The sequence below is a fragment of the Tursiops truncatus genome, chromosome 4 (assembly GCF_011762595.2).
Source record: "Tursiops truncatus isolate mTurTru1 chromosome 4, mTurTru1.mat.Y, whole genome shotgun sequence".
NCBI classification, from domain to species: Eukaryota; Metazoa; Chordata; class Mammalia; order Artiodactyla; family Delphinidae; genus Tursiops; species Tursiops truncatus.
Window position 1 is genome coordinate 95,313,657 of NC_047037.1, and position 17,943 is coordinate 95,331,599.

At 37.4% G+C, this 17,943-nt stretch overlaps 1 protein-coding gene and 1 pseudogene across 22 annotated transcripts in view; one reads left to right on the forward strand and one right to left on the reverse strand.

Annotated features, from left to right (window-relative positions):
• SENP7 (SUMO specific peptidase 7) overlaps positions 1–17,943 on the forward strand; it is a 171,753-nt gene that overhangs the window by 58,145 nt on the left and 95,665 nt on the right. For all 22 annotated transcript variants that reach the window (XM_073804290.1, XM_073804289.1, XM_073804288.1 and 19 more), the window contains one exon: positions 13,446–13,543. In XM_073804290.1, the coding sequence (XP_073660391.1) occupies positions 13,446–13,543 (98 nt within the window). The remainder of the gene's footprint in view (positions 1–13,445; positions 13,544–17,943) is intronic.
• On the reverse strand, positions 1,237–1,680 carry LOC101339583 (large ribosomal subunit protein uL23 pseudogene; annotated as a pseudogene).

The following is a 17,943-nucleotide window of genomic DNA, read 5'->3' on the forward strand; positions in this document are numbered from 1 at the left end:
TGGGGTGTGTATTAAATTAGAAGCCTGCCCTTCATACTGCAGATTTTGCGATAAACAAATAGGCCTCTTTTATAGAAAGACTGGGTGCATTTTAGTCTGCTGCCTCTATTCTGGGTCCTGGAGGGTTAGCCATGGTGAGTCCATGTGAGCCTTTTAAGAACTGTATCTTAGTATGCCAAAGCCTTATGGGTCTTATATTTAGATGCAAGTTCTGTTGCGTTTTAAAGCTAAATGTTTTGGGGGCCTATCTCCTTGGTGATAATCTTAAAAGTTGGGGTGCTAAATGTGGGGTGCAAACCCATTGCTCCTTAGGGAAAAGCTGGGAGTTGTGAGTTCCTTTCTGGCTGTGTTCTGATCTGCTGGGGATGGTGTTTATGGAGAGATTATGTCTCAGCCTCTCCTACCAGTTTTTTTTTTTTTCCCACTTTTGCGGTACGCGGGCCTCTCACTGCCGTGGCCTCTCCCGTCGCGGAGCACAGGCTCCAGACGCGCAGTTTCAGCGGCCATGGCTCACGGGCCTAGCCGCTCCGCGGCATGTGGGATCCTCCTGGACCAGGGCACGAACCCGTGTCCCCTGCATCGGCAGGCAGACTCTCAACCACTGCACAACCAGGGAAGCCCTCTCCTACCAGTTTTGATGTGGGTTTTTTCTCATTTGTGTGATAAGAGTTGCTCAGCTAGTTTCTGGATTTCTTTCAGAGGGAGTTGTTCTGTATGTAGCTGTAGATTTGGTGTGTCCATGGGAGGAAGTGAATTCAGGACACTACCTACATCATCATTGTGAACTGGAACACCTCTGTTATATTATTGACTGAAGTCCGTAGTTTATATTAGGGTTCACTTTTTGTATAGTATATTCTATGTGTTTTGAGAATATGATGACATGTATCCACTATTACAGTGTAATTCAGAATAATTTCACTGTTCTAAAAATTTCTTGGGCTTCCCTGGTGGCGCAGTGGTTGAGAGTCCGCCTGCCGATGCAGGGGACACGGGTTCGTGCCCCGGTCCGGGAAGATCCCACATGCCGCGGAGTGGCTGGGCCCGTGAGCCATGGCTGCTGAGCCTGCGCGTCCGGAGCCTGTGCTCTGCAACGGGAGAGGCCACAACAGTGAGAGGCCCGCGTACTGCAAAAAAAAAAAAATTTCTTGTGCTCCACTGATCTTCTAATATCTCTATAGTTTTTTTATTTACAGTGAAAACTTTTATATTTTGAATTAGCTAGCTGGACTCAGTTTAGACGATCCCAATTCTATTGGCTACTCCAATGCATCATAGTCAGGAGCCAGTAGAACATATGCCTTCTTCTTTCCATCAGGCCATGTCAATGTCAGAGCTTCTTCACAGCCTGTTTAATTTGGTGTTTGTTGGCCTTGCCATCCACAGTGAACACCAGTGTGTTGTTGTTTTCTGTTTTCTTTATGGCTGACTTGGTGGTGAGGGAGGACTTGATGATGGCATAGTGGTCAAACTTGTTTCTTCTAGGGGTGCTCTTCTGAGGACATTTGTGTTGCCTCTTGAGCTGCAGTGTTTTGGGCCGTTGGAAGGTGGGTGACATCCAGATCTTCTTTTTTTGTGGCTGTGGATGCCTTTCAACAGTACTTTCTTGGCCTTCAAAGCTTTTGCTTTTGCTTTTGCTTTGGGAGGTGCAGGAGCTTCTTTCTTTGCCTTTGGCGCCATCTGCGTGAAAAGCTCCATAGTTTTAAAAATTTATTTATTTATTTATTTTTGGCTGTGTTGGGTCTTCCTTGCTGCGCTCGGGCTTTCTTTTAGCTGCGGCGAGCGGGGGCTACTCTTCATTGTGGTGCGCGGGCTTCTCATTGTGGTGGCTTCTCTTGTGAGTATGGGCTCTAGGTGCACGGGCTTCAGTAGTTGTGGCTCACAGGCTCAGTAGTTGTGGCTCGTGGGCTGTAGAGCACAGGCTCAGTAGTTGTGGCGCATGGGCTTAGTTGCTCTGCGGCACGTGGGATCTTCCCGGACCCAGGCTCGAACCTGTGTCCCCTGCATTGGCAGGTGGATTCTTAATGACTGTGCCATCAGGGAAGTCCCCATATATATTTTTTTAAATCATATTGTCATATTCTTGGAATCATACAGCCTTTTCAGATTGGCTTCTTTCACTTAGCTGTATGCTTTTATGTTTATCAAAGTGTCTTTTTGTGGCTTGATAGCTCGGTTCTTTAAAAAAAAATTTTTTTTTTTTTAGAAAGACTATTTTTTAGAGTAACTTTAGGTTCATAACAAAATTGAGCAGAAAATACAGACAGGTCCCATATATCCCCTGCCCCTACACATGCACAGACTCCCCCAATGTCATTTGTGTTTATTGCTGAATGATACTCCATTATGTGGGTGTACCACAGTTTCTTTATCATCTATTGAAAGACATCTTGGTTACTTTAAAGTTTTCGCAATTATGCATAAAGCTGCACTAAACATTAATGTGCAGATTTTTGTGTGGACAGAAGTTTCCAGCTTATTTGGGTAAATACTAAGGAGTGTAGTTGCTAGATTGTTTGTTAAGAGTATGTTTAGTTTTGTTAGAAATTGCCAAAGCGTCTTCCAAAATGGTTGTACCATTTTGCATTTCCACCAGCAACTAATGAGATTTCCTGTTATTCCACATCCTGGCCAACATTTGGGGTAGTCAGTGTTTTGGGTTTTAGCCATTCTAATAGGTATGTAGTAGTATCTCTTTGTTTTACCTTGTAATTCCCTGATGACATGTTTTGGTGAGCTTCTTTTCATATGCATATTTGTCATCTGTGTATCTTCTTTGATGAAGTGTGTGTTCCCATTTTTGGCTCATTTTTTCTTTTTGGCTGTGCTGCATGGCTTGTGGGATCTTAGTTCCCCAACCAGGGATTGAACCCGGGCCCACAGCAGTGAAAGCATCGAGTCCTAACGAGTGGATCACCAGGGAATTCCCTCATTTTTTAAATTGTTTGTTTTCTTGTTTTTTAGTTTTAAGCGTTATTGTATATTTTGGGTACCAGTCCTTTATCACATATGTGTTTTGCAAAGAGTTTTTTCTAGTCTGTATCTTAACTTTTCATTCTTTTAACAGTATCTTTCACAGAGCAGTTTTAATTTTAATGAAGCCCAAATTTCAATTTTTCCTTCATGGATTGTGCTTTAGGTATTATATCTAAGGAGTAATTGTTCAACTGAAGGTCACCTAGATTATCTCTGATGTTATCTTTTAGGGATTTTATAGTTTTGCAATTTACATTTAGATCTGTGATCCATTTTCAGTTAATTTTTGTGAAAGGTATAAGATTTGTGTCTCTGTTTATTTCTTCATACACGAGTGGCCAGTTCTTTTAGTGTCATTTGTTGAAGATTAGCCTTTCTCCGTTGAATTGCCATTGTTCCTTTGTTAGAAATTAATTGATTACATTGTGTGGATCCTTTTCTCAGCTGTCTATTCTGTTCTGTTGATCTATTTGTCTGTTTTTTTGTCCATACCATGCTGTCTTGGTTACTGTAGCTTTATAGTAAGTCTTTAAGGTGGGAGTATCAGTTCTCTGAACTTGTTCTTTAATATTGTATTGGCTATTCTGGGTCTTTCATCTTTCTATTTAAAATTTCAAATCAGTCTGTCGAAATCCACAAAATAACTTGCTGTGATACTGATTGGAATTGTGGTGATTCTGTAGATCAAGTTGGGAAGAACTGACATCTTGACAGTATTGAGTCTTCCTGTTCATGTTCATGGAATATCTATTTATTTAGATCTTTGATATCTTTCATTGGAGTTTTATAGTTCTTTTCATATAGATTTTACACATTTTTAAAGATTTGTACATAAGTATTTAATTTTTTCAGTGCTAATGTAAGTGGTATTGTGTTTTTAATTTCAAATTCTAATAGTTCTTTACCTTCATGTAAGAAAGCAATTAATTTTTGTATATTCATCTTATCCTGCACTGTTGCTATAATTGCTTATTAGTTCAAGGAAGTTTTTTCTTTTTTCTTTTTTTTCAAATTCATCTCTGGGATTTCCTACATAGACAATTATGTCATCTCAAATAAAGGTTTTATTTTTTCCTTCCCAATCTGTATCCCTTTTATTTCCTTTTCTTGTCTCATTGCATTATCTAGGACTTCCTGTATGAGGTTGAATAGGAGTGATGAGAGGGAGCATTCTTGCTTGTTCTCAATCTTAGCGTCAAAGCATATGGTTTCTCGCCATTAAGTATGATGTTGGCTGTAGGTTTGTTGTAGATATTCTTAATCAAATTAAAAATATTCCCCTCTATTCCTAGTTTTCTGAGAGTTAAAAAAAATCATAAATGGCTTTTGGGTTTTGTCAGATGCTTTTTCCACATCTATTGATATGGCCATTTCATATTTCTTCTTTGGCTTGTTGACATTAATGGATTTTTCAAATGCCTAACCATCATTGCTTATTTGAAATAAGTCTCACTTGTTTATGATATATGATTCTTTTTATACTTTGTTGGATTTGATTCTGTTGAGAATATTTTCACCTATGTTCATAAGAGATATTGTGTAGTTTTCTTTTTTTGTAATGTATTTTTCTGGTTTTGGTATTAAGGCTGGCCTCGGGACTTCCCTGTTGGTCTGGTGGTTAAGAATCTACCTTCCAGTGCAGGGGATGTGGTTTTGATCCCTGGTCAGGGAACTAGATCCTGCATGCCGTGGGGCAAGTAAGCCCGTGCGCTGCAACTACTGAGCCCGTGCGCTCTAGAGCCAGTGTGCCACAACTAGAGAGCCCATGCACCACAACTACTGAGCCTGCACACTCTGGAGCCCGAGCGCCACAACTAGAGAGAAGCCTGCGTGCCGTAACGAAGAACCCGTGCGCTGCAACCAAGGATTCCACATGCCAACAACAAAGATCCTGCATGCTGCAACTAAGACCTGATGCAGCCAAATAAATAAATAAATAAACAAAAGGAAAAATAGAAAGGCTGGCCTCATAAGAGGAGTTTGGAAGTGTTCCTCTACTTCTATTTTGTGAAAGAAATTATAGAGAATTTGTATAATTGATTCCTTAAATGTTTGGTAGAATTCACTGATGAACCAAACTGGGCCTAGTCCTTTCTGTTTCGGAAGGTATGAAATATTGATTCAATTGATTCAATATCTTTAATGGTTATGGGCCTATTCAGATTACATAAGTTTTGATCAATTGTATCTTTCAAGGTATTCGTCCATTTTCATCTAAGTTTTCACATTTGTGGGCATTGAGTTGTTCATAGCATTTCTGTATTATTTCTATATAATGTCCATTGGACCAGTACTGATTGCCCCTCTTTCATTTTTGATATTAGTAATCTGTCTCTTCTGTTTTTTTTCTTAGTTAACCTGGGTAGAGGTTATCAATTTTATTGATTTTTTTTCAAAGAACCAACCTTTGATTTGGTTGATTTTCTCTGTTGATTTCTTGTTTTCAATTTCATTGATTTCTGCTCTTTTATTTATTTATTTCTTTTCTTCTGCTTACTTTGGAATAAATTTGCCCTTCTTTTTTTAATTTCCAAAGCTGGAAGTTTGCATTATTGATTTTAGAATTGTCTCCTTTTTTAATACATGCATCCAGTGCTATAAATTTCCCTCTAAGCATGTGCGCTTGAGAAGAATGTGTATTCTTCTGTTTTAGATGAAGTATTCTATAAATGTTAATTAGATTTAGTTGACTGATGGTGTTTTTCAGTTCAGTTATTTCATTACTGATTTCCTTACTGATTTTCTGCCTGCTGGATCTGTTTCTGATAGAGGGATGTTGAAGTAGATATGTCTATTTGTCCTTGTATCAATATTTCTATCAGTTTTTGCCTTATGTATTTTGGTGTTGGGCATATATACATTAAGGATTATTATGGTTTTTTGGCAAATTGACCCCTCTATCATTATGTAATATTCCTCTTTATCCCTGTATCCCCAAATTTGATACTGTTTTTTCCTCTGAAATCTCAGTCTGAAATTAATATAGCTACTCTGTCTTTTGATCTCTTAGAATGGTGTATCTTTCTTCATCCCTTTACTTTTAATCTGTTTGTGTCTTTATATTTAAAGTGAGTTTATTGTATACAATGTAGAGTAGGGTCTTTTTTCTTTTTTGAATCATAGATTGATTTGATTTTCAAATATTAAACCACTGTTCTGTCCTAGAATAAGCCCTAATTAGTCATGCTGTATTATTCTTTTTATATATTGCTGGTTTTGATCTGCTGATTTTTGTTGAGTATTTTTGTCTGTACTTATCAGGGATATTGGTCTTTAGTTTTCTTGTACTCTCATTATATTGGTTTGGTATCAGTATAATGTTTGCTTTATAGATTGAATTGGGAATTGTTTATTTCTAGTTAATGGAATAGGTTGTGTAGAATTCACTTTATTTTCTTCTTAAATGTTCATTTGAATGTCTGTGAAAACTCTAGGAAATCCCTGCTAGAATGAGAGCTTCAAAATTAGGTAACTAAATGATTTGATCCTGTAGGGTAGGGGGTTAGTGGAAGGGGAGGGTGGCAGATGTGTTTATAAAAGGGTAGCAGAAAGGATCTTTACGACACAACTGTTCTATATCTTGAGTTTGGTTGTAGTCACAGAGATGAGCACATGTGATAAAATCGCCTAGGACTAAATGCATGCATACAAACACACACACACAAGTATGTGCATGTAAAACAGGTGAAATCTTAATAAGGTCATGGATTGTTTCAATGTCACTTTCCTGGTGATGATATTGCTGTGCAGTTGTGCAAGGCGTTACCATCAGGGAAAACTTGTTGAAGAGAATACAGGATTCCCCAGATAGCCTCTCTCCCTGCACCTCACCAATTTATCCAGCTGTTCAGTAGATGTTGGTTACCAAATAATTTCAGCTTATGTTTTCTGATAAGTGTTTTCACTGTTGACATTACATGTTGCTAATTTGGAAATTAGATGAAGAGTCAATAGAATTGAAATTCTGATATAAAAGTTAAATCCTGACCAATAATCTCAATTGGTTGGAAAGTCATCATCCATCTTTATTACAGTAGGCTGTGACATGGATAAGTAGTTGTAAGCAAAGCTGATATTTTCTTCAGGTTGCAGATTTGGTTCATTTTTAGTATGTAAGGAAGTACTCAGTTGAGACTGTGAACACTGCACCACTTAGAATGGGTATAGAGTTGATTTGTCCAAGAAAAATTTTAGTCAAGTTCCTATTGAACATTTGGTTTTAATTATCATAGTATTTTATTTTGATGCCCCTGCTAGAATGAGAGCTTCAAAATCAGGCAACTAAATGATTTGGTCTTGTCTCTAAGCAAAGTCTTTTATTCTTCTATAAGTTTTTTCATATTTAAATTACAACTGTTCATACTATTTCAGCCTTCCTATTTGTGATCAGATAGCTTTCAAAATATGTATATGAATAAATTCTCATTCATAATCAGATTGTGGGAGAATTCTTTGTTATCTGATTTTTTTTTCAGAGATAGCATGTATATAGGTTCATAGACTAAGTGAAAAATTGTATCTCTGAAAAATACAGATTATTATCCAGGCTGCAATTCTAATCCAACTTTGGAAAGAAAAAACATTCTAGTGTGATATTAAATATAAGAAACAATTTATCAAAGTCTAAGTGAATTTTTGTTTTCCTTTGATAATGTCTGTAGATACACTCCAGATTACCCTTGGCTGTGGTAGGATTGGAGATGGGCATTGAAACATCTTACTGTTATTTAGAGTTAATAAAAGTTTAATCAATTCCCCTCCTCTCCTATTAAAGATACCTTCATTTTGTCTCATTGTGTTTGTTTCATTTTTTGTAATAGTTTAAAACTTCTCATTCTTTTCCCCCCTCTTTGGTGGGAATTATGTTTCTTTTCTGTACAGAATATGAGACTCAAAGACTAGTACTCATCATTTTGCAAATATAGGTAAAACCTAATTACAACGTTATTAGTAGGGTAGAAAAAAATTTGGAAACAAAAAATGTGAAAGCTGCATTTACTGTGAGATTAGTGAAACAGTTGTGGAAAACTAGTTAACCAGTAGTTCTGAGAGTCTAGCTTGTGAGCTAAATTATTCCCAGTCCTGGTTGCAGTTTGATGTAAACAAATAATGTAATTCATTGTGAGAACTGTTATCAGTAATAGAGGTATGTAAAATAGTGTTAGAGCAGAGATACTGATTTACTTTTCTAGAGAGTGAGGAAGGCTTCATAGGTGGTGTTGATCTGGGACTTAATGGACAAGGAGAATTGGGGAGGGCAAAGCACATTCTAGTAAGAGGAAACATGTACAGAAAGATGTCAAAGGATCTGAATGGCATGCACTTTCAGGGAACTACATATAGTTTAGTGTTGTCGGAATAGAAGATTCATGGGAAGCAGAAGTGAGAAAGATAACTCAGTTCTTTTTTTTTTTTTCTCCTTAGGTAGTGGGGAATACTTAGGAATTTAAGCAAGGGGAAGCAGAAGTGAGAAAGATAACTCAGTTCTTTTTTTTTTTTTTTCTCCTTAGGTAGTGGGGAATACTTAGGAATTTAAGCAAGAGAATGACATCAGATTTGCATTTTTGAAAGATTTAACTTTCTTGACAGAGTGGCTGCTGGACTGGGGGGGAGAAGAGACCATTTGCAGGGAATCCCATTAGGAGAACATTGCAAGAGTCCAGGTCAGAAGTAAGAGGCAGAACTAAGACAGTGATACTGAAAATGGAGGAAAAATGTATTTTTAATCTAGTTATATTGATACATTTACATTTTGTAGTGAAATGGGGGTGACAATGTGTTTAAGTTGATATCTTGATAGGAAGGATTTCCGAGAATTTGTGTAATTTAGAATTACAGCATTGGAAGGAGCATAGGCTTTTATGTCAGGCAGACTTGGGTTAACTGGTGAAGTTTATTCTCTGAGCTTCACTTCCCACTTATAAAGTGATGAGTTTTATACCATGTAGGGCTGTGGTGATAATGAGATAATAATGCCTGGAGAATAAAAATGACAGTTTATTGAGGGCTATCATGGTTAAGACAGTGTTTTATTTTGTTTTTCATTACTTAAATTTTTTTTTTACTTTTAAAAATGTATTTCTAATTATGGTAAAACACACATAGCATAAAATTTATCATCTTAACCATTTTTAATGGTACAGTTCACTGGCATTTAGTATATTCGCATTGTTGTGCAACCATCGCCACCGTCTATCTCCAGAATTCTTTACATCTTGCAAAACCACGACACTTTACCCATTAAACAATAACTCTCCATTTCCCCCTCTCCCATCCCCTGGCAACCAAAATTCTACTGTTTTCTATCTCTCTGAACTCTAGATACTTCCTATAACTTGAATCATAGAGTATTTGTCTTTTTGTTACTGGCTTATTTCACTTAACCTAATGTCATTGCGTTGGGAAAAACGCATCTTCCTCCCATGTTTCTCCTTTCCTCTCATACTACTATCATTTTCACAACACTTCTCACACCAGATGTTTGTGGGTTTTCCCCCACCAAGCAAGCCTCTGGGACATGAGCTGGGTGTCCTACAATTTATCTCAATTCCGACACTATCTACCTGGAGATGGTTTCAGATCTCACAGGTTGTGGGCTCAGTCCCAAGACTGCTCCCACCCCACTTCAGATGCCAATCACAATTCCAGGTTGTCACCTGTGCTTCTGACCAGCTGGCTATAAATCTGAGATTCCCATGACTCTCTCCTCAGGTTTGATTAATTTATGCTAGAGCAGTTCACAGAACACAGAGAAACACTTATTTACATTTACCAGTTTATTTAAGGACATGATAAAGGATACAGATGAACAGCCAAATGAATAGATACATAGGGCAAGGTCTGGTAGGGTCCTGAGTGCAGGAGCTTCTGTCCCTGTGGAGTTGGGGTGTGTCACCTTCCGGGTATATGGATGTGTTTAGCAACCTCAAAGCTCTTTGAACCTCATATAATATTTTTGAGATTGTAATGGAGATTTGCTCACATAGGCATGACCGATAATTAATTGTTTCCAGTCCTTCTCCCCTGTCTAGAGAATGGTGGGGCAAAGATGAGAATTCCAAGCTTGTAATATTGGCTTGGTCTTTCTGGTGACTAGCCCCTATCCAGGAGCCATCTAGGATCTCACCCAGAGTCGCTTCATTAATACAAAAGGCAAATCTATCACCCAGGAAATTGTGAGGGTTTTAGGAGCCCTGTGTCAGGGATTGGGGTTAAAAACCAGATATTATAGCAAAAGATGCTCCTATCACCAAGGGAATTACAAGGATTTTAGGAGCTCTGTGTAGGAACTGGGGCCAGAGACCAATATAAATATTTTTTATAATCTCATAGTTGTCAAAGTTCATGACTAATTTTTTGAACTATTTATCAGGTAGATCACTTATTTCCAGTCAGTAAGGTGTTTTTTTCTGAGGTTTTATCTTGTTCTTTCATTTGTAATGTATTTTTCAGCTTTATTTTCCTTCATTCTCTGGTTAGTTTCCATGTATTAGCGTGTTGTAGCGTGTGTCAGAATTTCCTTACTTTTTAAGGCTGAGTAATATTTCATTGTATGTATATGACACATTTCATTATTATTGGTGTTATTATTGATGGGACACTTGAGTTGTTTCCACCTTGTAGCTATTGTGAAAAATGCTGCTATGAACATAGGTGTACAAATATCTCTTTGAGGAAGACAGTATATTTTAGCTCTAGTTGATTTACATTGTTGTGTTAGTTTCAGGTGTACAGAAAAGTGATTCAGTTATACATATGTATACATATTCTTTTCCATTATGGTTTATTACAGGATATTGAATATAGTTGTCTGTGCTATACAGTAGGACCCTGTTGTTTATTTTATATGTATTAGTTTGTTTCTGCTAATCCCAAACTCCTAATTTATCCCTCCTCTACCCCCTTTCCTCTTTGGTAACCATAAGTTTGTTTTCTATATCTCTGAGTCTGTTTCTGTTTCATAAATAAGTTCATTTGTGTCATATTTTAGATTCCACATATAAATGATATCATATGGTATTTGTCTTTCTCTTTCTGACTTACTTCACTTAATATAATCTCTGGGTATATCCATGTTGCTGCAAATGGCATTATTCTTTTTCATGGCTGAGTAATATTCCTCTCTCTCTCTCTCTCTCTCTCTCTCTCTCTCTCTCTCTCTCTCTCTCTCTCTCTATACACACACACACACACACACACACACACACACACACACACACACACACATCTTCTTTATCCATTCATCTGTCAATAGACATTTAGGTTGCTTCCATGTCTTCTTGGCCATTGTAAATAGTGTTGCTGTGAACATTGGAGTGCATGTATGTTTTTGAATTACAGTTTTCTCTGGATATATGCCCAGGAGAGGGATTGCTAATCATATGGCAACTCTGTTTTTAGTTTTTGAAGGAACCTTCATAGTGTTATCCATAGTGGCCACACCAATTTACATTCCCACCAATAGTGTTAAGAGGGTTCCCTTTTCTCCACACCCTCTCCAGCATTTGTTATTTGTAGACTACTTAAAAAAATAATTTATTTTTTTTTGGCTGTGTTGGGACTTCGTTGCTGCATGTGGGCTTTCTCTAGTTGCGGCGAGCGGGGCTGCTCTTTGTTGTGGTGCTTTTTGGCCATTTGTATGTCTTCTTTGGAGAAATGTCTATTTAGGAAGGAAGACAGTATTTTAAACTTATATAATCATCATATATCCTTGTGAGATAGTAACCATTATTACGTAAGGAAACTAACGCATAGAGAAGATAAGTAATTTATTTGCCCAGATTCACACTGTTTCTCTTTTTAAAAATAAATAAATAAATAAATTTATTTATTTATGGTTGCATTGGGTCTTCGTTGTTGCATGCGGGCTTTCTAGTTGCGGTGAGCTGGGGCTGCTCTTCATTGAGGTGTGCGAGCTTCTCATTGCGGTGGCTTCTCTTGTTGCGGAGCACAGGCTCTAGGCACGTGGGCTTCAGTATTTGTGGCTCACAGGCTCTACAGCACAGGCTCCGTAGTTGTGGTGCATGGGCTTAGTTGTTCTGCGGCATGTGGGATCTTCCTGGACCAGGGCTCGAACCTGTGTCCCCTGCATTGGCAGGCGGATTCTTAACCACTGCGCCACCAGGGAAGTCCCCACACTGTTTATATATATATATATTTAAAAAATTTTTAATTTTGGCTGCATTGGGTCTCTGCTGCGTGCAGGCTTTGTCTAGATGTGATGAGCGGGGGCTACTCTTTGTTGTGATGTGTGGGCTTCTCATTGCGGTGGCTTCTTTTGTTGTGGAGCACAGGTTCTAGTTACATGGACTTCAGTAGTTGCAGCATGAGGGCTCAGTAGTTGGGGTGTGCAGGCTCTAGGACGTGTGGGCTTCAGTAGTTGTGTGTGTGGGCTCAGTAGTTGTGGCTCGCAGGCTCTAGAGTGCAGGCTCAGTAGTTGTGGCTCATGGGCTTAGTTGCTCTGTGGCATGTGGGATCTTCCCAGACCAGGTATTGAACCTGTGTTCCCTGCATTGGCAGGCGGATTCTTCCATTGCGCCACCAGGGAAGTCCTGTTTCTATATTAACTAAATCAACTTTAACTTTGTTTGTAGTTGGATTAAACCTAAACACTGTTAGTAAGATATCTGACTCTTCCCTAAACTTTTTCCATGCAGCAGTTCATAGGGAATCAGTTGTAATCCCTTCCAATTGTTTATAAATGCAGTTATTTCAGAATCACAGACTCTGTTTAACTTGGCATGTAATTATTTTTATTTCCTTTAAACACATTCACCATTTTTCGTAGTGATGTAAGCTTTTGAGTCTTAAAATGTCTATTTCCTGACTAAAATTACCTTTACATTTTTAAATGTCTTTTTTCTTTTTCTTTTCTTTTCTTTTTTTTTTTGCGGTACGCGGGCCTGTCTCACTGTTGTGGCCTTTCCCGTTGCGGAGCACAGGCTCCGGGCGCGCAGGCTCAGCGACCATGGCTCATGGGCCCAGCCGCTCCGCGGCACGTGGGATCTTCCCGGACTGGGGCACGAACCTGTGTCCCCTGCATCGGCAGGTGGACTCTCAACCACTGCACCACCAGGGGAGCCCTCTTTTTCTTTTTTTAACGAATTAAGTCCAGACCCTTTATTTATTTATTTATCTATTTATTTATGTTTTGGCTGCGTGGCATGTGGGATCTTAGTTCCCCAGCCAGGGATTGAACCTGCACTACTTGCAGTGGAATGTAGAGTCTTAACCACTGGACCGCCAGGGAAGTCCATAAATGTCTTTCTTCTGTAATTTATTGGACTTTTATATCCTCATTAGCAAAAGATGCCAGGTGTTTTGTAGATTGCAGTTTTCCCCCTCTGTGAACTGTTATGACTTTGGCTGTTTATCTTGAATTTCTAAATAAAAAGAAAATTTAAGTGCCTCTTAATTGTCATATTGCTATATTTATTATTGAAATTCCAAATTCCATTTTTTTTCCTTAGTGGAAAAGGAGCCTAAGAAATAAGGTCCTCTCTGTAGACCATAAAAGTAAAAAAGATGTACGTGGGCGTCCTGTCACTTCTAAGACATCAGCAGAAAGGTAAGATATATGTATGTGTGTGATATAGGATGGGCTTATACTATGTATAGTGTGACCATGAATGATTCATTTAACCTTTTTGGTTCTCAAATTTGCACAACTTTTAAAATACAGTGATTGAGTTCAGTGACCTCTACTGTTCCTTCTAAGCTCTTTCTGTGATTCTAATTCATCTTAACTCCTTGTTTTTGTGTGTTTGTAACATCTTGAAAGCTTTAGCTAATAAAGCAAGAGTTACATATAGACTCGTTAAGATGCTGGATTCATCTTTTGTCCTCCATTTAGCAACTCTGGTCTTAAAGTCATAGTATTAATGAATAATGGATATGCTGGAATTAAATATCTATGGGATTCAAATTACAATTATTACCAGCAGGAAATCGGAGCTAAATTTTAGTATTGGACATCAGTAAATGCTTAAAAAGTTGTTATTTTGCAAAAGGGTATTATCTGTTTTAGAATAGTGAATGAATAAAAAGTGACAGTAACAAAGTTAAAAATTACAGTTATTGGGAGTTTGCACAAATGAGAAGACTAATTGGAGTTTTCTTTTTATAAGTTTATTTATTTTTTATTTTATTTTTGGCTGCATTGGGTCTTTGCCGCTGTGCATGGGCTTTCTCTAGTTGCAGTGAGCAGGGGCTACTCTTTGTTGCGGTGTGTGGTCTTCTCGTTGCAGAGCACAGGCTCTAGGCACGCGGGCTTCAGTAGTTGCAGCACATGGGCTCAGTAGTTGTGGCTCGTGGGCTCTAGAGCACAGGCAGTAGTTATGGCACACGGGCTTAGTTGCTCTGCGGCATGTGGGATCTTCCCAGACCAGGGCTCGAACCCGTGTCCCCTGCATTTGACAGGCGGATTCTTAACCACTGTGCCACCAGGGAAGTCCTAATTGGAATTCTTGATTTTATGTCAGAGCACTCTGTAAGCTGTTTAGTCTGAATTCTCACCTTTCAAGTGAATTGTCCTTAGGAAATAAGCATATTGGTGACTCCATATCCTTATCAATACTTATTTTCCGTCCCTCCTTCCCTTCCTTCCTTCTTTCCATAGTTGTCCTAGTGGGTGTGAAACGATAATCTCATCGTGGTTTTGGTACATATTTCCTAATGACATTGAGTGTCTTTTTATATGCCTGTTGGTCATTTGTATATCTTCTTTGGAGAAATGTCTGTTTAGATCCTTTTAAAAATTGTTTAAAAATTGTGGTGTTTATCTTTTTATTGTTGAGTTGTAAGAGTTCTTTATATATTCTGGATACAGGTCCTTATTAGATATGTGATTTGGAAATATTTTCTCTCACTCAGCTTTTCACTTTCTTGATGGTGTCCTTTGAAGCACGAAAGTTTTTTTCACTTTGATCAAATCCCATTTATCTGTTTTTCTTTTGTTGTTGTGCTTTTGTTGTCATATCTAAGGAACTATTGCCTAATCTGAGGTCATGATGATTTACTCTTGTGTTTTCGTCTAAGGGTTTTATAGTTCTAGCTCTTAGATTTAGGTATTTTATCCATTTTGAATTAATTTTGGGTATGGCATGAGATAGGCATCCAAATTTATATTTTTGTTTGTGAATATGCAGTTGTCCCAGCAACATTTGTTGAAGAGGTACGAATTTTTCTTGGTACCTTTGTTGAAAATCAGTTGACATTAATGTAAGTGTTTATTTCTGGATTTGGAATTCTAGTCCATTGATGTATATGTCTGTTTTTATGTCAGTACCGCTGTGTGCTGTACACTGTATTATTGCAACTTGGTGGTAAGTTTTGAAATTGGGAAATGTGAGTCTTCCAACTTCATAATATTTTTCAAGATTTTTTAAAAAAAATTTTCTGGCTGCACTGTGCAGCATGCAGGATGTTAGTTCCCCGACCAGGGATCAAATCCATGCCGCCTGCAGTGGAAGCATGGAGTCTTAACCACTGGGCTGCCAGGGAAGTCCCTTTTCAAGATTGTTTTGGTTGTTCTGGGTTCCTTGCATTTTCAACTGAGTTTTAGAATCAGTTGGTCATTTTGAGCAAAACAGCCAACAAGGATTTTGATGGAGGATGTGTTGAATCTGTAGACCAATTTGGGGAGTATTGCTGTCTTAACAAATTAAATCTTCTGATTCATGAATATATCTTTCCATTTATTTAGGTCTTATTCAATTTCTTTCAACAGTGTTTTGTAACTTTCAGTGTGTCTTGGACATTTATTGTTAAATTTATTCCCAAGTATTTTCTTTTTGATGCTGTTGTGAATGGAAGTATTATCTTAATTTTAGTTTTAGATGGTTCATTACTAGTGTGTAGAAATCCCATTTATTTATATATGTTGACCCTGATTTATATATCGTGACCCTGTTTGTCCTGTTCTAGAAATTTTTAGTAGATTGCTTGGAATTTTGTATATACAAGATCATGTCATCTGCAAACAAAGATGGCTTTACTGCTTCCTTTTCAGCTGGAGGCCTTTAATTTTTTCCCCTTGCCTAATTGTCCTGGCTAGAATGTACAATGTATAATGGAAGTGGTGAGAGTGGAAATCTTTGTTTTGTTCCCACTATCAGAGGGAAAGCATTCAGTATGTCACCATTAAGTATGATGTTAGTTATAGGTTTTTTATAGATGCCCTGCTATGGTTTGAATGTTTGTACAATATCTCCCCAAAATTCATATGTTGAAATCCTAATGCCTAATGTGATGGTGTTTGGAGGCGGGGCCATTGAGGGGGGTGCTTAAGTCATGAGGGTGGAGCCCTCATGAACGGGATTAGTGCTCTTTTTATAAAAGAGACCTCACAGAGCTTCCTGGTGCCTTCTACCACGTGAGGACACTGTGAGGAGTCTGCAGTCTGCAACCCAGAAGAGGGCCTTCACCAGAGCCTGACCATGTTGGCCAGCACCCTGATCTTGGACTTCCCAGCCTCCAGAACCGTGAGAAATAAATGTTTGTTGTTTATAAGCTGCTGAGTCTGTGATATTTTGTTATAGCCTGAACAGACTAAGACATGCCCTTTTTCATGTTGAGGAAGTTCCCTTCTGTTCTTAATTTGTGGGAGGCTTTTTATGATGAATGTGTGTTGGATTTTGTCAAATGCTTTTCCTGCATTTATATCATGTAATTTGTATCCTTTATTAATATAATGTATTACATAAATTGATTTTTAGATTTTAAACCAACTTTGCATTCCTGGGATAAATGTCACTTGATTCTGATTTATGATCCCATTTATATGTTACTGGTTTCAGTTTGCTAGGATTTTATTGAGGATATCTATGTTTGTATTCAGAAGGGAAAATAACTTGCTATTTTCTTATGTTGTCTTTGTCTGGCTTTGGAATGAGGCTAATAATAGCCTTGTAGAATGAGGTGAAAAGTGTTGTCTCTTCCTTTGTTTTCCGGAAGAGGTTTTGAAGGATTGGTATTAATTCTTGTTTAAATGTTTGATAAAATTCACCAGTGAATCCATCTGGTCATTCATTGGTGGTGTGTGTGTGTGTGTGTTTGTATGTGTGTGTGTATCTGTGAAGTTTTCCAGTTAGAAATTCAGATTTTTCCTTGTTATAAGTCTGTTGAGATTTTCTATTTTTTTTTTTATGAGTCTGTTTTGGTAGCTTCTGTTTTTCTAGGAATTTTTATATTTTATTTATCTAATTTGTTGCCATACATTTGTTCATAGTATTCTATTATACTGTTTAAAATTTCTGTAATACTGTTAGTGATGACCCGTCTTTCATTCCTTATTTTAGTAATTTGAGTGTTTTCTTTCTTTTCTTTTTTTGTTCAGTCTACCTAGATACTTGTAAATTTTGTTGATCTTTTCAAGGAACCAACTTTTGGTTTCATCAGTATTCTCCTTAGGTTTTCTATATTCTATTTCATTTAGTTTCACTGTAATCTTATTTTTTATTTCTTCTCTTTGTTTTGGACATAGTTTGTGCTTCTTTTTCTAATTTCTTAAGGTACATGGTTAGGTTATTGATTTGAGATGTCTTCTTTTCTAGTATAGGTGTTTAGTTTTAAATTTTATTCTAAGCAGTGCGTTAGCTGCACCTCATAAATTTTGGTATGTTGTGATTTTTTATTCATTAAGCTCAAAAGTATTTTCTAATTTCTGGTATGATTGATTCACTTCTTTTGAAAGTGTGAATTGTTTAATTTCTATGTATTTTTAAATTTCAAAGATTTTCTTCTTTTATTGAGATATAATTGACATATAACATTATATTAGTTTCAGATATACAACATAATGATTCTATACTTGTATATACTATGAAATGATTACCACAGTAAGTATAGGTAACATCCATCACTCACATAGTTACAGATTTTTTTGTGTGTGATGACAACTTTTAAGATTTACTTTCTTAACAACTTTCAAATATACAATACAGTATTATTAACCATAGTCCCCATGTT